General features: G+C 37.1%; 1 protein-coding gene across 1 annotated transcript in view; it reads left to right on the top strand.

Annotated features, from left to right (window-relative positions):
- Positions 1–15099, top strand: part of PLOD2 (procollagen-lysine,2-oxoglutarate 5-dioxygenase 2) — a 51366-nt gene that overhangs the window by 20650 nt on the left and 15617 nt on the right. The window contains 6 exon segments of the mRNA XM_080350035.1: positions 3122–3290; positions 4268–4378; positions 6396–6459; positions 7230–7327; positions 9972–10073; positions 13811–13936. Coding sequence (XP_080206161.1) covers positions 3122–3290; positions 4268–4378; positions 6396–6459; positions 7230–7327; positions 9972–10073; positions 13811–13936 — 670 coding nt within the window.

Below are 15099 nucleotides of genomic sequence, written 5' to 3' on the forward strand. Positions count from 1 at the left end.
TTACATTTTCTATGTATCTCAAAATGGCTAAGGTGTGATCCTGGTGAGGGTATAGTGTAAATGACAAAACAGCTGTGTGGCTGAACAGCCCAGTTAAATAAGATGAGATACAGGACCTGAATTGCTGGTGACTAGTAAGCCCTCTCTTGTTTGTATTTTAAGCTCTTAACCCGCAGCTCAAATAGTAACAAGTCCTTGCAGTTGTAAAAGTTGTGGATTCAGGAGTTGCGTGTTCAGTTCTAGAGGACTTGAGCTATCTTCAGTGTTTCCCTGTGTTGCTGGGAGTGCTGAGCCCGTAGCTGGGTAGATTCCAGCCTCAAGCATCTGCCATCTGGGAGATTCAGGAAATGGGATTGGAGTTGTGGAAAGTTACTGGTGTGTGCCTTTTTTTTTTTTTTTTCCTTTTTCCCCTTCTTGCTTTCTACTTAGTCGGAAGGATTCATGAAGAATAAATAAAAAGAGTATCTGAGTTTTTCCAGCTTGCCAAGGCAGCCTGCTTTTTCCTGGATTTACCCAGTCTATTTCTCCCCTGTCAAATATTGAAGTCCTGGTAGAAGTAAGTAATGTGTATCACCCATAATAACAGTATAAACTGTCAAGGATAGTCCTGGGAGCCATTTTGTGATGGTCTTAGTGATGCAGACCTGAGGTGAATCCTCTGTTACGGTACGAGTTGGGTGCTGGATAGACGGAACATAATCTGACATAGAAGGTAAGCAAGACAAATGATGGATTTATAGGTTTTCGTTTGACTCTAGAAGTTTTCCTGTTGCCTGGAGGGAAAGGCAGGAGCCTCATAAAGCTGCTGATGGGGAGGCTGGTGGATATCCTGCCTGGGAGGAGGTCTGGTGGCAGTAAGTCACCTCTTGACAAAACAGAGGGCCATGAAAATTAGTGGAAAATATATGTCTGTGCTGGATTCATTCTCCTGCATAATATCCATTAGTGTGTAAAGTTTACAATAATTGGTAATGCAGCTTGGCAGCTCTGCGCTGTTCTTTTTTTATTCTAAACTGTGCTCTATTAAGTAGCATATTCCTTTCACAAGCAGAGCCTGTGTCTAGCCCAGCATGTTGCTCAACTTTGGCTTGCTTTTCCAGAATGAAAGTCCTTGGAAGCAATGTTCCAGGGGTGTTTGGTTCCTTCCCGCAGCTGTAAGTGATTGCAGCAGCAGCACCAACCTGGTAAAAGAGGAGAAGCACAGCCTGCCATGAGCTATTAAGTTAAAGCCTCAGACAAATCTCTAGTTTTGTCTGTATTCAACTTGTCTCCTGTTTCTTGCTTGTTCTTCAGGCTCATTCTGACTTTGAATCGGGCTACACCAATTGAATGGAAAAGGGAGGGAAGTGTATTCCTGTGTATTTGGGCAGAAACAGACAGTGTTTGCAAAACTGGGGAAGCTCCAAAATGTACACTATGTTTTTTCATACATTCTTCTGCCAGCGTTACAGAAAAACAAAGCAGTGAGAGCTTTCAGAAATCCGCTTACTTTATACAGACAACATAACACACTTCCTCTCCAAGGCTCATACTTTGCTCTGAGGTGGAAGTATTCTCTTGCATTTGTAAGCCAGCTGTTGTTCAGTTCTCTTAGGCCAACTGCATGAAATTCCCTTTGAAGAATGGACATTGTAAATAATTTCAGAACTGTAATAAAGAAGTACCACAAGTCAGTAATGGTTGATCTGTTGGCACTCTTGCTGATTAATACATTGCAGTGCAAAAAGCTCTGTGTACTGCCAGTGTGGGTACTGCTGTCCTTCTTAGCCCAGCTAGAAGACTTTGCAAGAACAGAATCTTAGTCAAGGCTAGACCTTTTGATTTTTGGTAGCTGTGCCATTCCTTTGCCCTATATCAGGGCCGATGATTTTCAGTTACTAAGGTAAATGTATACAGTAAGGATATACGTGCATTCAGCTGAGGAAGCTGTGAGGCTGAGATGCTGCCATCAGACCCAAATATTCTCATACAGACAGAGATTAGTCTATGATGTGATTCCGATACTAGTGTGTCATGATTTCATTCTGTGTAAAATGAACCTCGAAGTGGTTTGCACATTAATGCCTTTTATATGTGGATGTAAAGTACAAGCAAAGGAACCTTATACTCTGAATAATCTAATCACACATATTTTGAAGTTGATGTTTTCCTTGCTTGCTTGCTTGCTTGCTTGCTTGCTTGCTTGCTTGTTTCCCAGGGGCATTGACTTAGATATGGTTTAACAACAAGAAACCACTAGGGTTGTGATACTATATTCTCATGTGACCTTTGCCAAACTGATGCATGTTTCTTCCTGTTTTGGGGTAGTGGTGACCTTTGGCTGTGTGTAACTGCAGTTTTTAGAGATGAGCCCTCCACCATTAGGTCTTTGTCCCAATAGGAGCTGGGAGTCAGTTCTGATGAACACATATAGGCAGGTGAAGTTTTTTGTAGATAGATATTGTAAAGTTTAGAGCCTTCTGAAGTCTTTGGCTCATTAAAGAGGTTGAAGGAGAAATTGTATATGTTATGGTATTATTGTCAGCATATTGTATTATGATATATTTTGTATATTGTGCGGATGCTATACAGTTTAAATTTCTGGGCAGCTAGACTTTACTAAGAAATATCTAAGTACCTTCATGATAAGACTTTTCAGAAGCAAGCTGGTGCCATTGTGTTTTGGAACAAGATCATCTAGAATTTCCCAGAGAGAATCAAATAATCTTTCAGTCCTACTCTTTCAACTGCTAAGTTTTTTGTTCGGGGTTTGTTTTGTTTTGGTTTTGGTTCTTAAACCCATAAACAGTTTTCTAAAGGGGAAAATGTATTTTTTTACTCAAAATACATGAAATGAGAAAGGTAGACAAAATCTGAAGCAAAAAGAATGTCCAAAATGTGGAAGGTTAAAAAAGAATGTAAAAAGAAAGGGAGACTGTGTTGGATAAATAGTATTGATGGAAATTTTTCTCCTAGAAGGGTATATGATTTTACATGGTTGCAAAACATGATTTAATGAGCCATTTATCAGAATAAAAGGGCTATCTGTATGATTTTTAATATTTGAATAGTCCAACCACTTGTCATTTTGAACACAGCAGCATTAAAAATAATTTAATGGATATCTTTTATTTATTTTTAGCTATGATGTTATCTTTGCGGGGGGCCCTGAAGAGCTGCTAAAGAAATTTCAGGAAACTAATCATAAAGTGGTGTTTGCAGCAGATGGACTCATTTGGCCAGATAAAAGGCTAGCTGACAAGTATCCTGTTGTCCGGAGTGGAAAACGATTCCTGAACTCAGGAGGCAAGTGTGATTCTTGAACACATTAGACTCTTGAACTTGAACATGGCTCACTTCTGTTATCTGATTTATGTATTTGTTTGTGGAACTGTTCTTGAATTCCCCAAGTATAAAATCGAGGACTGGATTTGCCATCCTCCTCTTTCACTCTCCCTCCCTATTGAAATAGCTCCTCTTCTCTGCTCAAGAATAGTTTTCATTCAAACTTACATAGTATTAGTTGTCAATCCCATGTAAAAAAAGCAGGTAGATAAAGTAACTGCCTCACAAGCAGCTGTGCCTTGCAATGAAATGCTGTGCAGGGATGACCCATTTGCCACTGATTGAATCTACTTCAGAAACAATCTAGTGTACAAGCCCAGTCAAAGCAGTATGTGCTATTTAAAGACACAGTTTAGCTGGGTCACAGAATCTCCTGACTAATGTGGTTTAACTGATACAGAGCACAGAATGTCACTTCTCCGAGGTACATGGTGCTGGACAATGTATAGATCTGGGACTGTACCTGTTCCTTTCCCTCCCTTCTTTACCTCACCTATCTGCCCTATCTTTTTTACTTTGGCTTAAACTTAATGTATATTGGTTTTGAGTTGAATTCTCTTTGTAATTCTGGCAGTATTAGATTCAGACTTCTCTGCCAGCAGGAAGTGATTGATGAAAATGAAACTTTTTCCACAGATAGACTTTTTGGGAAAAGTAATATTCTAATCTCATGCTTTGTAGTTCTCAGGGCCATCCTAAACAGATGTGTTTCCTATTTTTTCACCTAAAATAACATTAATATAAAAATAACAATTATAAACCCTTCAGAACAGAACTGGTACATATCATAGGAAGAAAACTGTATTTTGAGCCAAGTTGTATAGATTTCATACTTTTCCTTTGCTGGCACCAAACAGTCAGAATGAAGTTCCTGACTGGTGGACAGCATTGGCAGAGTAGTGCTTTTTATGGAAATAACTTATGTGTGTGTGATATTGCAGGATTTATTGGTTATGCTCCGTATATAAATAGTATTGTGCAGCAATGGAATCTGCAGGATAATGATGATGACCAGCTGTTTTACACCAAAATCTATGTTGACCCATTGGCAAGGGTAGGTAGTGACTGGCTTTCTCATTTCTTTCTTCTTGAAATAACATATTGCTCCTCATAAAACATCAGGAGATAAAAATAAAAGCAGTGCTGTCTCTTTATTCCGGAGTGCCGTGTTGATGGTTGTGTTTGTTCTCTGGAGGTTCCTGCTGTAGGACTGATGAACAGACTTCCAAAGGGTCATGACTTGATCTATTATTTCAGACTGTCTGCAGATCCAAGCAGGTTGTCTTCATTATTAGAAATAATAGGTGTGAGGAATGCGATTGGACACGTTCATCTCAATGAGGGTGCCATGTACTTGGCAGTTTGATGGCTGGAGAATGTGGCATTTTTCCAGGGTGTCACTGAACTACTTGCTGATCCAGTGTTTTATATTTTGGCTTGCTGCCATTTCAGATCCTGCCTGCAGCTGCCTCTGACTCTTCAGCTTTTTGTGCAGATAAGTTCAAGATACATGCATCGTAAATTTTGGGTGAAGACCTCTCAGTGCCCTGGCTTAACAAAGTTCGCTGCTGAGTAGCAGCATTAAAGCGTGATAGATGTCAGAGGCGTGGCCCTGATGCTGGAAAAAGAGGGCTAAGGAAAGTTAAAAATGTATTGATGCAAAAAGATTTTTAGAATATGATATTGCGGAATTTCAAGGTTGATTTTTAGCTTAGGCAGATGTGAAGTTTCTGAAATCCATATACATTTTTCCATTCAGTTACGCGTGAAACAATCAGGCGTGTTTAGATACAGTGAATAGAATAGAATAGAATAGAATAGAATAGAATAGAATAGAATAGAATATTTCAGTTGGAAGGGACCTACAGCGATCACCTAGGTCAGCCCTGTATTGTTCAGGGAGTTGAACAAAAATTAATGTTATTAAGGGCATTATCCAGATGCCTCCTAAACACTTGACAGGCTTGGGGCATCAGCCGCCTCACTAGGAAGTCTCTTCCAGTGTTTGACCACTCTTGGTAAAGAAAAGATTCCCAATGTCCAGTCTAAATCTCCCCTGGTACAGCTTGAAGCCGTTCCCACACACCCTGTCACTGGATCTCAGGGAGCAGATCTCAGTACCCCCCGTCTGCATGTCCCCTCCTCAGGAAGCTGTAGACAGCAATGAGGTCACCCCTAAGTCCTTTTTTTCTCCAGCCTAGATGAACCCAAAGTCCTTAACTGCTCCTCATAGGACATTCCTTCCAGCCCTTAATGTTTGAATTGATTTTATGCAAGCTAAGTCAGAAGTTAGATATGCAATTGAAAGGACAGGGTGTAGAGGCTTTAAAGCTGACTCTGCACCAAAGTCAGAAGAAATAAAATTAGCTGCCTAAACAGATTGTCTTCTGGAGAAAAATGTGTACTTCTGCACAGTGCACAACTGCGCTGCAATTCAAAATCCCTCCATGGCATAGTGTAAGATACTGTATTATACATTAGCACTATTATCTGTATGGTCATGTCCTATGCTGTAGAACATGTAACCAAATCTTAGAAGACCAAAACAGAGTGTGTTATCTATATAAGAGTTTAAGAGTTTTTAAAAGTGTTTTAAGAGTTATATACTTTGATCCGCGTGTTAAAACTTCAAAATGTGGTACTTTAAATAAGCAGCTAGGTAGGATTAATAATACAGTATTAGGAACACATTTAAAAACCGCTAGTGTTTTCTGACATAATACTTAAATTTGGCTTTTGTATTTTTGAGATTGAGAAACACAGTATGTTTTGTTGCTTGGCCAAGACACAAGTTTTATTTAGCTTGTACTGCCAAATTGTAGTTTCTTTGGAGAGTTATGACCTTTATCCTGCAAGTTTTAGTAAAGTTTTTGTATACATAAAACTGATTGCTGTAGGGCTGCACTACTCAGGAATAAAGAAAAACTTAACAATATATAATTAAGATTATGTCTAAGAGCTGAATACATAGTTTTGCCTGCTTACTTGCTGCTACTGCCCTATAACTGCAGTATTACTCTAAAAACATTGCTTTTTAAAATGCTTTAACATCTTTAGTACTTTTATTTCAGGAACGCTTTAACATTACATTGGATCACAAATGTACCATTTTCCAGACCCTAAACGGAGCTGTTGGTAAGCATGGGATTTGCACATTATGTGTTTTATTAACTGTTATTAATGCTTTCTTTGCTCAACTGTGAATAACATTTCCTAAACATATGCATGTTTTAAAGATATATTTGGATGGGTAAACCTGATAACCAGATTGGTTACAAGTCTTTTGGGTTTAATATTAATTGATTTCTCCCATTGATTAAAATATTTGATTTAGAATAGAAAAAATAGTTTTCAATAAATGAAGTTAGCAATAAACACAAAGAACCATTTTTCCGTCTGCCTTTTACAAAGTTAATTATAGGAGTATGGTAATTAAAATTGCATTTTAGATGTTCTTAAGCAAAAGGTTATACATAATGCAATAGCATGTGGAATAATGTAGAAGTTCCTTTATTCAACTGTCATGAAGTTAAATTGAAAAATGATATCTGTGCAAACTTCCTTTCTTACCTTTAACCTATAATTATGGAACAACTTTTTATAGTATCTGAAATAACTATAATTTCTCTATAAATAGCATTTGCACAAAATTAGTTTTATTTTTAAAGCAGATTTTATTCAAATACTGAAGGCTACTGATGACAAATTCTGAAGTTTGATGTAACCTTATGTAGCATAAAGAGCTTAGAATTCAAGATCTAGTTAAAAAATGAACAAAAGCTTCCAAATAAGTAACATTCACAATGATAGTGACAGCAAGGTATCAGGAAGAACTGAAATAACTCAGAAATTTTAGCTTTTATTTACACAACTTTTATTGCTGTATGATCTTTATTGATTTGCAGATGAAGTTCTTTTGAAATTTGAAGAAGGAAAAGTGAGAGCAAGGAATTCAGTGTATGACACGTTACCGATCACTGTTCATGGAAATGGTCCAACTAAAGTGAGTGGCAGTTTGTTTTTATTTTTGTGCAAAGATGTCAATTTTAATAGAGGCAAAACAATGATGGAAGAGTCTGAAACAGTCATAGCACACAACCACTGCTCGTTTCCGATTAATGTTAATAACAATTGCAAAGAAACCCATGCTAATAGCTCTCTCCATCATGTTATTCTGCTGTCACTGTAGCTTGATGTCAGTGCTGAAACAACTCATTCTGCTCCCAAATTTATTGTAGCATGAGATATTGGAAGCAAGTAAGCTTATATTAATTGTTCAGTGTCACAAAACAGTTCTTGAAGCTACTGAAGAATGTCTGTCTGCTTATTAAATGATAATCAGAAGAACAGGTTTTCAGGGGGAAAGAAATCTAACCAAGAGTTGCAGGCTGGGGTACAAAACGGTAACACATCTGATCCTACTGCAGAACTTGGTGTGTGTTTGTATACACATATATAAAAAAATATATAGTACATAGGCAAAAAATATATAGATATATGCGTGTGTATATGTATATATACACACGCATGGCTAGTTTTTGTTGTTGCATCTTTGTAGAAGTCATAGACTGTCCTGAGTTGGAAGGAACCTACAAGGATCATAGAGTCCGAATCCTGTCCCTGCATATGACAACCTCACAGTTCACACCATGTATCTGAGGGTGTTGTCCATAAGTGTCACTGATCAGTGCTTGCAATGTAGTCGTGGTTCCTGGGCTTTGGTTCATCGTAGAGCACTGTCTGCCCTGTGGAACAGCTGTTCTGGCAGATTCTGACCGTGTGTAAGGATTCAGTGGTCCAGAGGACCTGGCTCAGTTTCTCTGGGAGAAACAGCTATGTTTTGATCATATGGCAGTTGCATTTTTTTGTTAAATTGTAAAAAAAGTGTAGAGGTGTATCATTTCTAGTAGCCTCTGTTGGCTGAAGGATTGGGCATGAATACCGCCTAAGTTCTTCTGAGTATGTGTTCCTTGCTGCAGCTCCTTATTTTCAGAAAAATTGCTCCCAGGAGAATGAAATAAATTTTCAAACTCATTAATATCCCAATAACTGCTGCTGCTTAGTTTTTGCACTGAATTTCATCTTTGGAATTAGTGAGTATAATTATCCTATTATCTTTTGGCTTATATCTACTCAGTAGCAGTGAAATATGTGACCAATTTCTTCCATGTTGCTACAGTTATTTTTGCCTCAAGTTATCTCTCATCACTGGCTTTGTTGACACTTTGCCAGTGAAAAGAAAGGTGCTGTATTTTACAGCTGGGCAAGCAGTTTAGGTTGGAACTCTTTATACTAACACAAGTTACGCTACATTACACAAAACTCAATCTCTGCATATAGCGATGTAGTTTTAAAAGCAAAGAGGAAACTTGTGGTATATCGCTTTGCCAATGTGACTAGATTAGTCTGTTTTAAACATAGGATAGTACTAAGAAGACAATAGTGTAATAGATGGGAAAATGTTTTTTTCTAGTAGGTAAATAAACTAATATGAAAGTAATTCCCAGAATTAACTCCAAATAATAAAAGTTCTGTTTATAAGAACCTTCTGGTTTGTATTTAATCTCTTCAATTTGCACATTAGTAAATGGCATTGGTCAGAGACACCTTGAAATGCATACCAAATTATCCTGACATCCTGACATGGAATTCTTTTTTTTTTTCTTTTTTCCCCTCAAGTGCATGTCTCTTTTATAAAATACTAATTTTTGTCAACTTTATTGTACATCTTTGAAATTAAGTTCAAGTAATTCTATTTATTGTGTGTCTGAAATTATTTTCAACATGCAGAAACAAACACCCAAAATATGATAAAATCCAGGTTGATTATTGGACTGGAGGGTTTTCTATTCAAAATAACGTTCTCTCCTTCCAGTTTTTTATGAGAGCAGTAGAGCAGGAATGAATAGTAGCCTTCCTCAGGTGGACTTTCCCCAGCAGATGAGATCCCTTACCCATTGCAAATGGCAGTGGAGAAGAGTAAAGTTCTGCCAAAACTTCCTGTGTAATCCAGGATGACAGCCCATTGACAGAAAAGATACATAATTTGTTCAGTGCCAATTTGAAATGTGTTAAGAAGCTAGATGCTGCTTTAAAATGTGTCCCTCAGGCTGGCTTCTGAATTTTGGCATAGCCTGTAAAAAATACATCGTCTGGGCATGTATCCTCTAAATTTTCTGTGTGTTTTTCATATGGTCACTCTTTGTGTTTTGTGTAAAGTATTGATGATTCTCAGATTCAGGGAAAGAATTAAACTATGTAGATTTTTTTTCTTTTTCCTCATAATCACGCCATGCAGATTTGAGACCTGTATAATCTGTAATCTGTGTCTTGTAAGTTATACAAGCATTTAGTTGGTAGTTACACTTGCAGCAGACTTTTGGTTTAACTGAAACAATAAATGTAGATGCTAGGAGAATATAACCTGTTTTGTAAATGAAAAGAAGAAGAAAAAGCTTTTACCAGCTATTTTTGTATGCTTATTTGTTTCGTGGTTTGTTTGTTTGTTTGTTTTAATTGGAAATTAAAAAATACAGTCAATTGCCTGTAGGTATGAGATTCAATGAATAAGCCCAAATTCTTTAAAAGGTACAAATCACCATTTGCATGCACCTTTCATTAATGTGAATTGTTCATTTATTTACCAGATTCACTTGAATTATTTGGGAAACTATATTCCTAATGCTTGGACACGGGAAACGGGTTGCAGTATTTGTGATTTAGACTTACTAGACCTGTCAACAGTGACGGTAAGAGTACTTTTCACTAGAACAAAACCTGTTTGAATGCAGTTCATAGGTGTATAGTGATTTCTGAGGCAAAGTAGTTTCAGTACCCCATATTATGTCTTGTAGACGATTTGGGGCATGTTTTCTGGTATATGAAACTAAAGATGGAATTTTTATTTACTTTTAGAAATATTTTTATGCATGCATTTTAATGTAGGTTTCCCCAATATCACTGAAGATGATGCAGTCCCCAAAAGCCATCCAGATGCTTACCTGTGTTCACTGAGCTTGAATGAATCAATTTTGAGTCATGTAAGATTCAAGTAAATAATTAGAATTTTTGAGGAGCTAGATAAAAATACTTTTTATGTATTTCAGATTTTTTAAGTGTAGAACTACAAAAAACCTGGATATGCATCAGTTCAACAATTTCTGTTACAACTAGAGGTTAATAGTTAACTGTAACGTGATTACACTTACTGTTTTCTGAGAGATATAGAGAAATAGTCAAAACTCCTTTAGCTTGTAAAGGATGATACAAATATCTGTATTGTATATGCAAATATGTTTCTATAGAACAAATCTGATGTAATTGAAATCAGATATCAGTACAATCTTCAGAATTCTTACAGGACAAACATACATGTACACATCGGATGTATGAGTATATCCAATATTTGGGAACTTACATTGGCTCTTTGGCTCCCAGCATGATGTCTTCATTGTCTTTATGAAGATATCAGCTTGTACTCAGTAAATTTTAGGCGGAGTAAATACCAAGATCTACTATGTGGAAGATGTAAGGCCTGTACTTAAAAGAACATCCTGATTATTCTTAACAGGCTGTTTCCAGCAGCTGTTTCATATCTGTTATGTATTGAAGATTCGAATGAGAACAGGTCTTAGAAGGTCATGTTGAGGATAGCATGAAAGAAGTAGTGGCTTGTTATCTTTGTAATGAAAGAACAAAGTGAAAGAATTTCTGGACAATAAGCAGCTTATGGACTGGAATATAAATTTTAAAAGTTATTGCTGGATTTGTAATAACTTTCAGATTTTTTTTATATCTTTTGAAGATACAACATTCAAATGGTGTTCTACTGAAATAGTGTTTGCACTCCCAACATAAATTTTACATAACAAAAGAAGTTGTCTAAGTTTTTCCGAATGGTGTTGGTAATTAAAACATGGTTGGGGAGTGATTAAATCTTAAAGCCAGTAATGGAAAGTAACTTGCAATTTTTTACTGGAAAGCTTTCTATAGTTTATGTGCATCTACTTGGAATGTGTCTTCCTTACTGTAATTAATTCTTTGGACTTCATACCTCCCCCACTCTGCCAGCAGAAATAACGAGACTTTTCTTTGGCCTCAGTGTGAGTGTTTACTTCAGGCATTTCTGAGTAAAAGCAATACTTCATTTTCTGAAAGTGCTTTCTGTTCAGGCCTGGCTGGTTGCTACTTAACAAGAAATCTTCATTGAAAAGAGCAATAGCAGCTCTGTGCTTCTAATAATTCTTACCATATTGTTTTATTTAAATTTCTGCATTGATACACTCATATCTTCTGAGCATTTTGCATGTTGTTCTCATAAGCATGTAGAGAATCAGATTTGTTGATACCAACTAGGTTTTGGGCTTTGAGTTCCTTTAGATGAATTCTGGCATGAGTGGATCCTTAACTCAATGAGCTCAGGTGTTGTGGATTCAATGTTTTGGGCTGGGCTTACCTACAGACCTTGACTTTAGCAGTACAAACCGGATCAGCTCTGCTGTAGAACAACGAGCTGAAATAATGCTGTTTTCCATCATGAGTGCAGGGATATGCCTCTTTCTGTACAGGTCAGGGGTAGGTCTGTGCAAGGCAGAGATGGGGGCAGCATTGCCACGGGTTGTGTAGGTTGGTTTGCTGTGGATAAGCAGAAGAGCCCAAGGCACTACTGTGGTCAGCGTGAGGAGGTGCTGAGAGCATAGCTGGTGAAAACCTGAGCTTTGGGATTACCTATGAAGGAGCTGAGAGCCACATATGCAGAGTCTTTTGCTCAGTCCTTGTCCTTTTCACAGAAGCAGGACCTCCTGTGCTCTGATCACAGCTAATATGTGGAAACACTCACTAACTGCTTTCTTCTACCAATGTCAGCAGCCTGTGCCACCCCCAAGTTAGCTACTTGCCGAGGTCGAAGCAGGGTAATGGAAAAGAAGTTGAAGAACACAGCTTGATTCAATAAGTGTATACTTTTGCCACTTTTCTTAGTGGGGTTTTTTGTTTGTTTCATATTTTTTTTTCTTGCTAAAACCTAAATTAAATTGGACAATAAATGAGACAATAAATGTAATTTCCCTAGAGCTGCTTGTTACTGGTGTGGAGACTTCACAGTGTGGGTTGAAAGGATGACCTGGTTCTCTTTGTCCCAGAGAATAAAGGGAAAATGGTTTAGAATTAGAGAAATATGCCAAAGAAATGATTGCAGCAGTTCTATTATTGGTGCGTGCTCAGCTTAGTGAGCCCAATGGCACACGCTGCTTCTCTCATTGCTCACAATCAGCGGTACCGCTTACCGTGATACCAGCGTTGATGGAGTGTTTGGCAGAGAATATCACAGTTGCTTTTTTCAAGACACGTCAGTGGACTTGTCTGTTCTGAAGTTATTAGGATGTCTGCATGAGTACATATGGGGTTTGCGAATAGGAGGCAGTCAGGGTAAACATTGCTTCCTAATGCTTCCGATCTGGTGCACTTGCCAGTATGTTTCTGGATTTCCGATGCAGACAGTGACATTGTGAAATCTCACCATGCACTGATGGTTTATCCAGACACTTTTCAAGTGGGTGTTGGCTTGCTTACGGAAAGCTAACTTGCAGCCTTTTATGCTCATATAAGGTTTTTCTCCGAGCCTTGTAGTGGGTTAGACGTTTATACTAACTGTCTGCTTTAGAGGTGGAAAAAAAAAAATTATTTAATCAGTGCATTTCTTTGTGTAAGAGCGGAGGCCTTTGAAGGTCAGATTTCTTTGTCTTGCATAATGTAATAGTATATTTTAGGAATACACAAAAGTGCTGTCTAGGTTTGTTTTAGTGGTCATGATCTCTATATCAAGCACAGGCAAAGCAGGAATTAATGTGACTGTTCAAAAGATGTGAATTCAGATTAAAATAAGATGGATAAAACTTCAGCATCCTTGGATGCAAGGAGAGAAGCTCTAGTTAGTTCATCAAAGGTCTTAATGAAATCACTGAGTAGGGAAGTAATGCAGAGCCCGCTTATAATGGTTGGGGGAAACAGCACATATTATTGTATGGAAGGATATTGTAGTCTTTTGCTTAACATACAAATGAGTTAAATATTTTGTGGTATTTATTCTTTAACTACTTACAAAAACCTGTTTTTCCTTGTATTTTCTTGTAAACTTAACATATATAGGTATGTTGCTTTCAGAAAATGAATTTGCCTTGCAGTTCTTAAATACTTTTTTGCTGGTTTATTTTTTTAAAAGTAAGAATCTTGAAAACCATAACACATTATTTTCTACTTCCTGTTTCTGTTATTGGAATTCAGAGAGTTTAAATCTATTATCTTTGCCTTTTTAGTGAAGTCAATGAAAATAAATATGGGACATAGCACTTTTGAGCTAGTTGTCTTTGATTCTTTGGAAGCTGTGTGGCCTAAGTTCCTACAACATGACATTAGTTGCTTTTTAATATAACTAATCTTAGAAAGGAGGCAAGTCTTATTGGTTATGTCAAAATATCATTTTTTTTAGGAATATCCAAGAGTAAAAATTGGTGTTTTCATTGAACAACCCACCCCTTTCCTACCTAAATTTTTAGACAGACTGTTGTCTCTGGACTACCCAAAGGAGATGCTTAGTATCTTCATTCATAACAATGTAAGTATGATGTTACTTTTGTGTAAAGCTTCAATTTGGAAGTTATTATGTGAATGAAAATGAGTGTGGGAGTGTATGGATTCTACATATGTACACAGTTAAACTGCATAGGAAGAGATAATCTCAGAATTTAGTATGCAGAAGTGGAAAAATACACTAATTAAATGAAATTGTGGCAGTGCTTAGTGAAGTCTGTTTAAAGAAATTCTTAGATCCTTTAGTAATGAAAAATATTGTATTTTAAGCATATGCTTCTGGAAGCAGTACTAATTGTCATAAGAAAATATAACAGACTAAGAAAAGAATAGTTTCTGTTGGAAGGGACCTACAATGATCTTCTAGTTTGACTGCCTGGCCACTTCAGGACTGACCAGAAGTTAAAGCATGTTGTTAATAACTGTTACCCAAGAGTTGACATTGGATTTGTTTTTCATCTTGTTGATACTCCAGTGTATTTATGTTTCTCTTGGTGCTCCTGCTGGGTACTGTGGGAAAGACTGGTGTGTCCAGGTGTATTTTAAATGGCAGTACAGATGAGTTGCCTTTCTGAATATTTTTTTGAATGCTTTTTGCTTATTACCTAATGATCTAATGTTGCTTATACTTCACTAGTGACTTCAGTATTGATGTTTTCATGAATGAGGTGACAGATGTAGGTTTTTTGGAAAAAATGCTGCAAGAGAAATTGGAGGAATATATTATAATTTTGCCCTTTTTCACTTGGTGTGAATTGCTGTTGATACCATAGCACAAAAGGCCTGAGTAATAGAAATACAGCTTATCTTTAAGGCCTTTGGTGTGTTTTTCTAAGGGAACGCTGAAGGTATAAATGAGATATGCACATAGGAATTGTAGGCTCTGCTAGGTTTCGTTGCCTCAGTCAGATGTCATATGATATTTGAAACAAATATAAAAGATTGAACAACTCTTTATCACAGGAGGGAACCCAACACCCAATATTTTAATTATTCTAAAGTCAACCATAATATGCCAAAGCTACAAGTGAGGGCACTGGTTTGGAAGCATTGCATGCAGCTGAGATCTCTTAAATTAGAGGTAGGGTAATTATAAATTAAAGCAGCAATTGCTGTGACTATGTTTTAAAGAAACAATGACTGTGACTGTCAACCTGAGTACAGGTAGCAGCTCCTTCTCTAAAGCCA

This window comes from Nesoenas mayeri, assembly GCF_963082525.1.
Source record: "Nesoenas mayeri genome assembly, chromosome: 9".
Classification (NCBI taxonomy): domain Eukaryota; kingdom Metazoa; phylum Chordata; class Aves; order Columbiformes; family Columbidae; genus Nesoenas; species Nesoenas mayeri.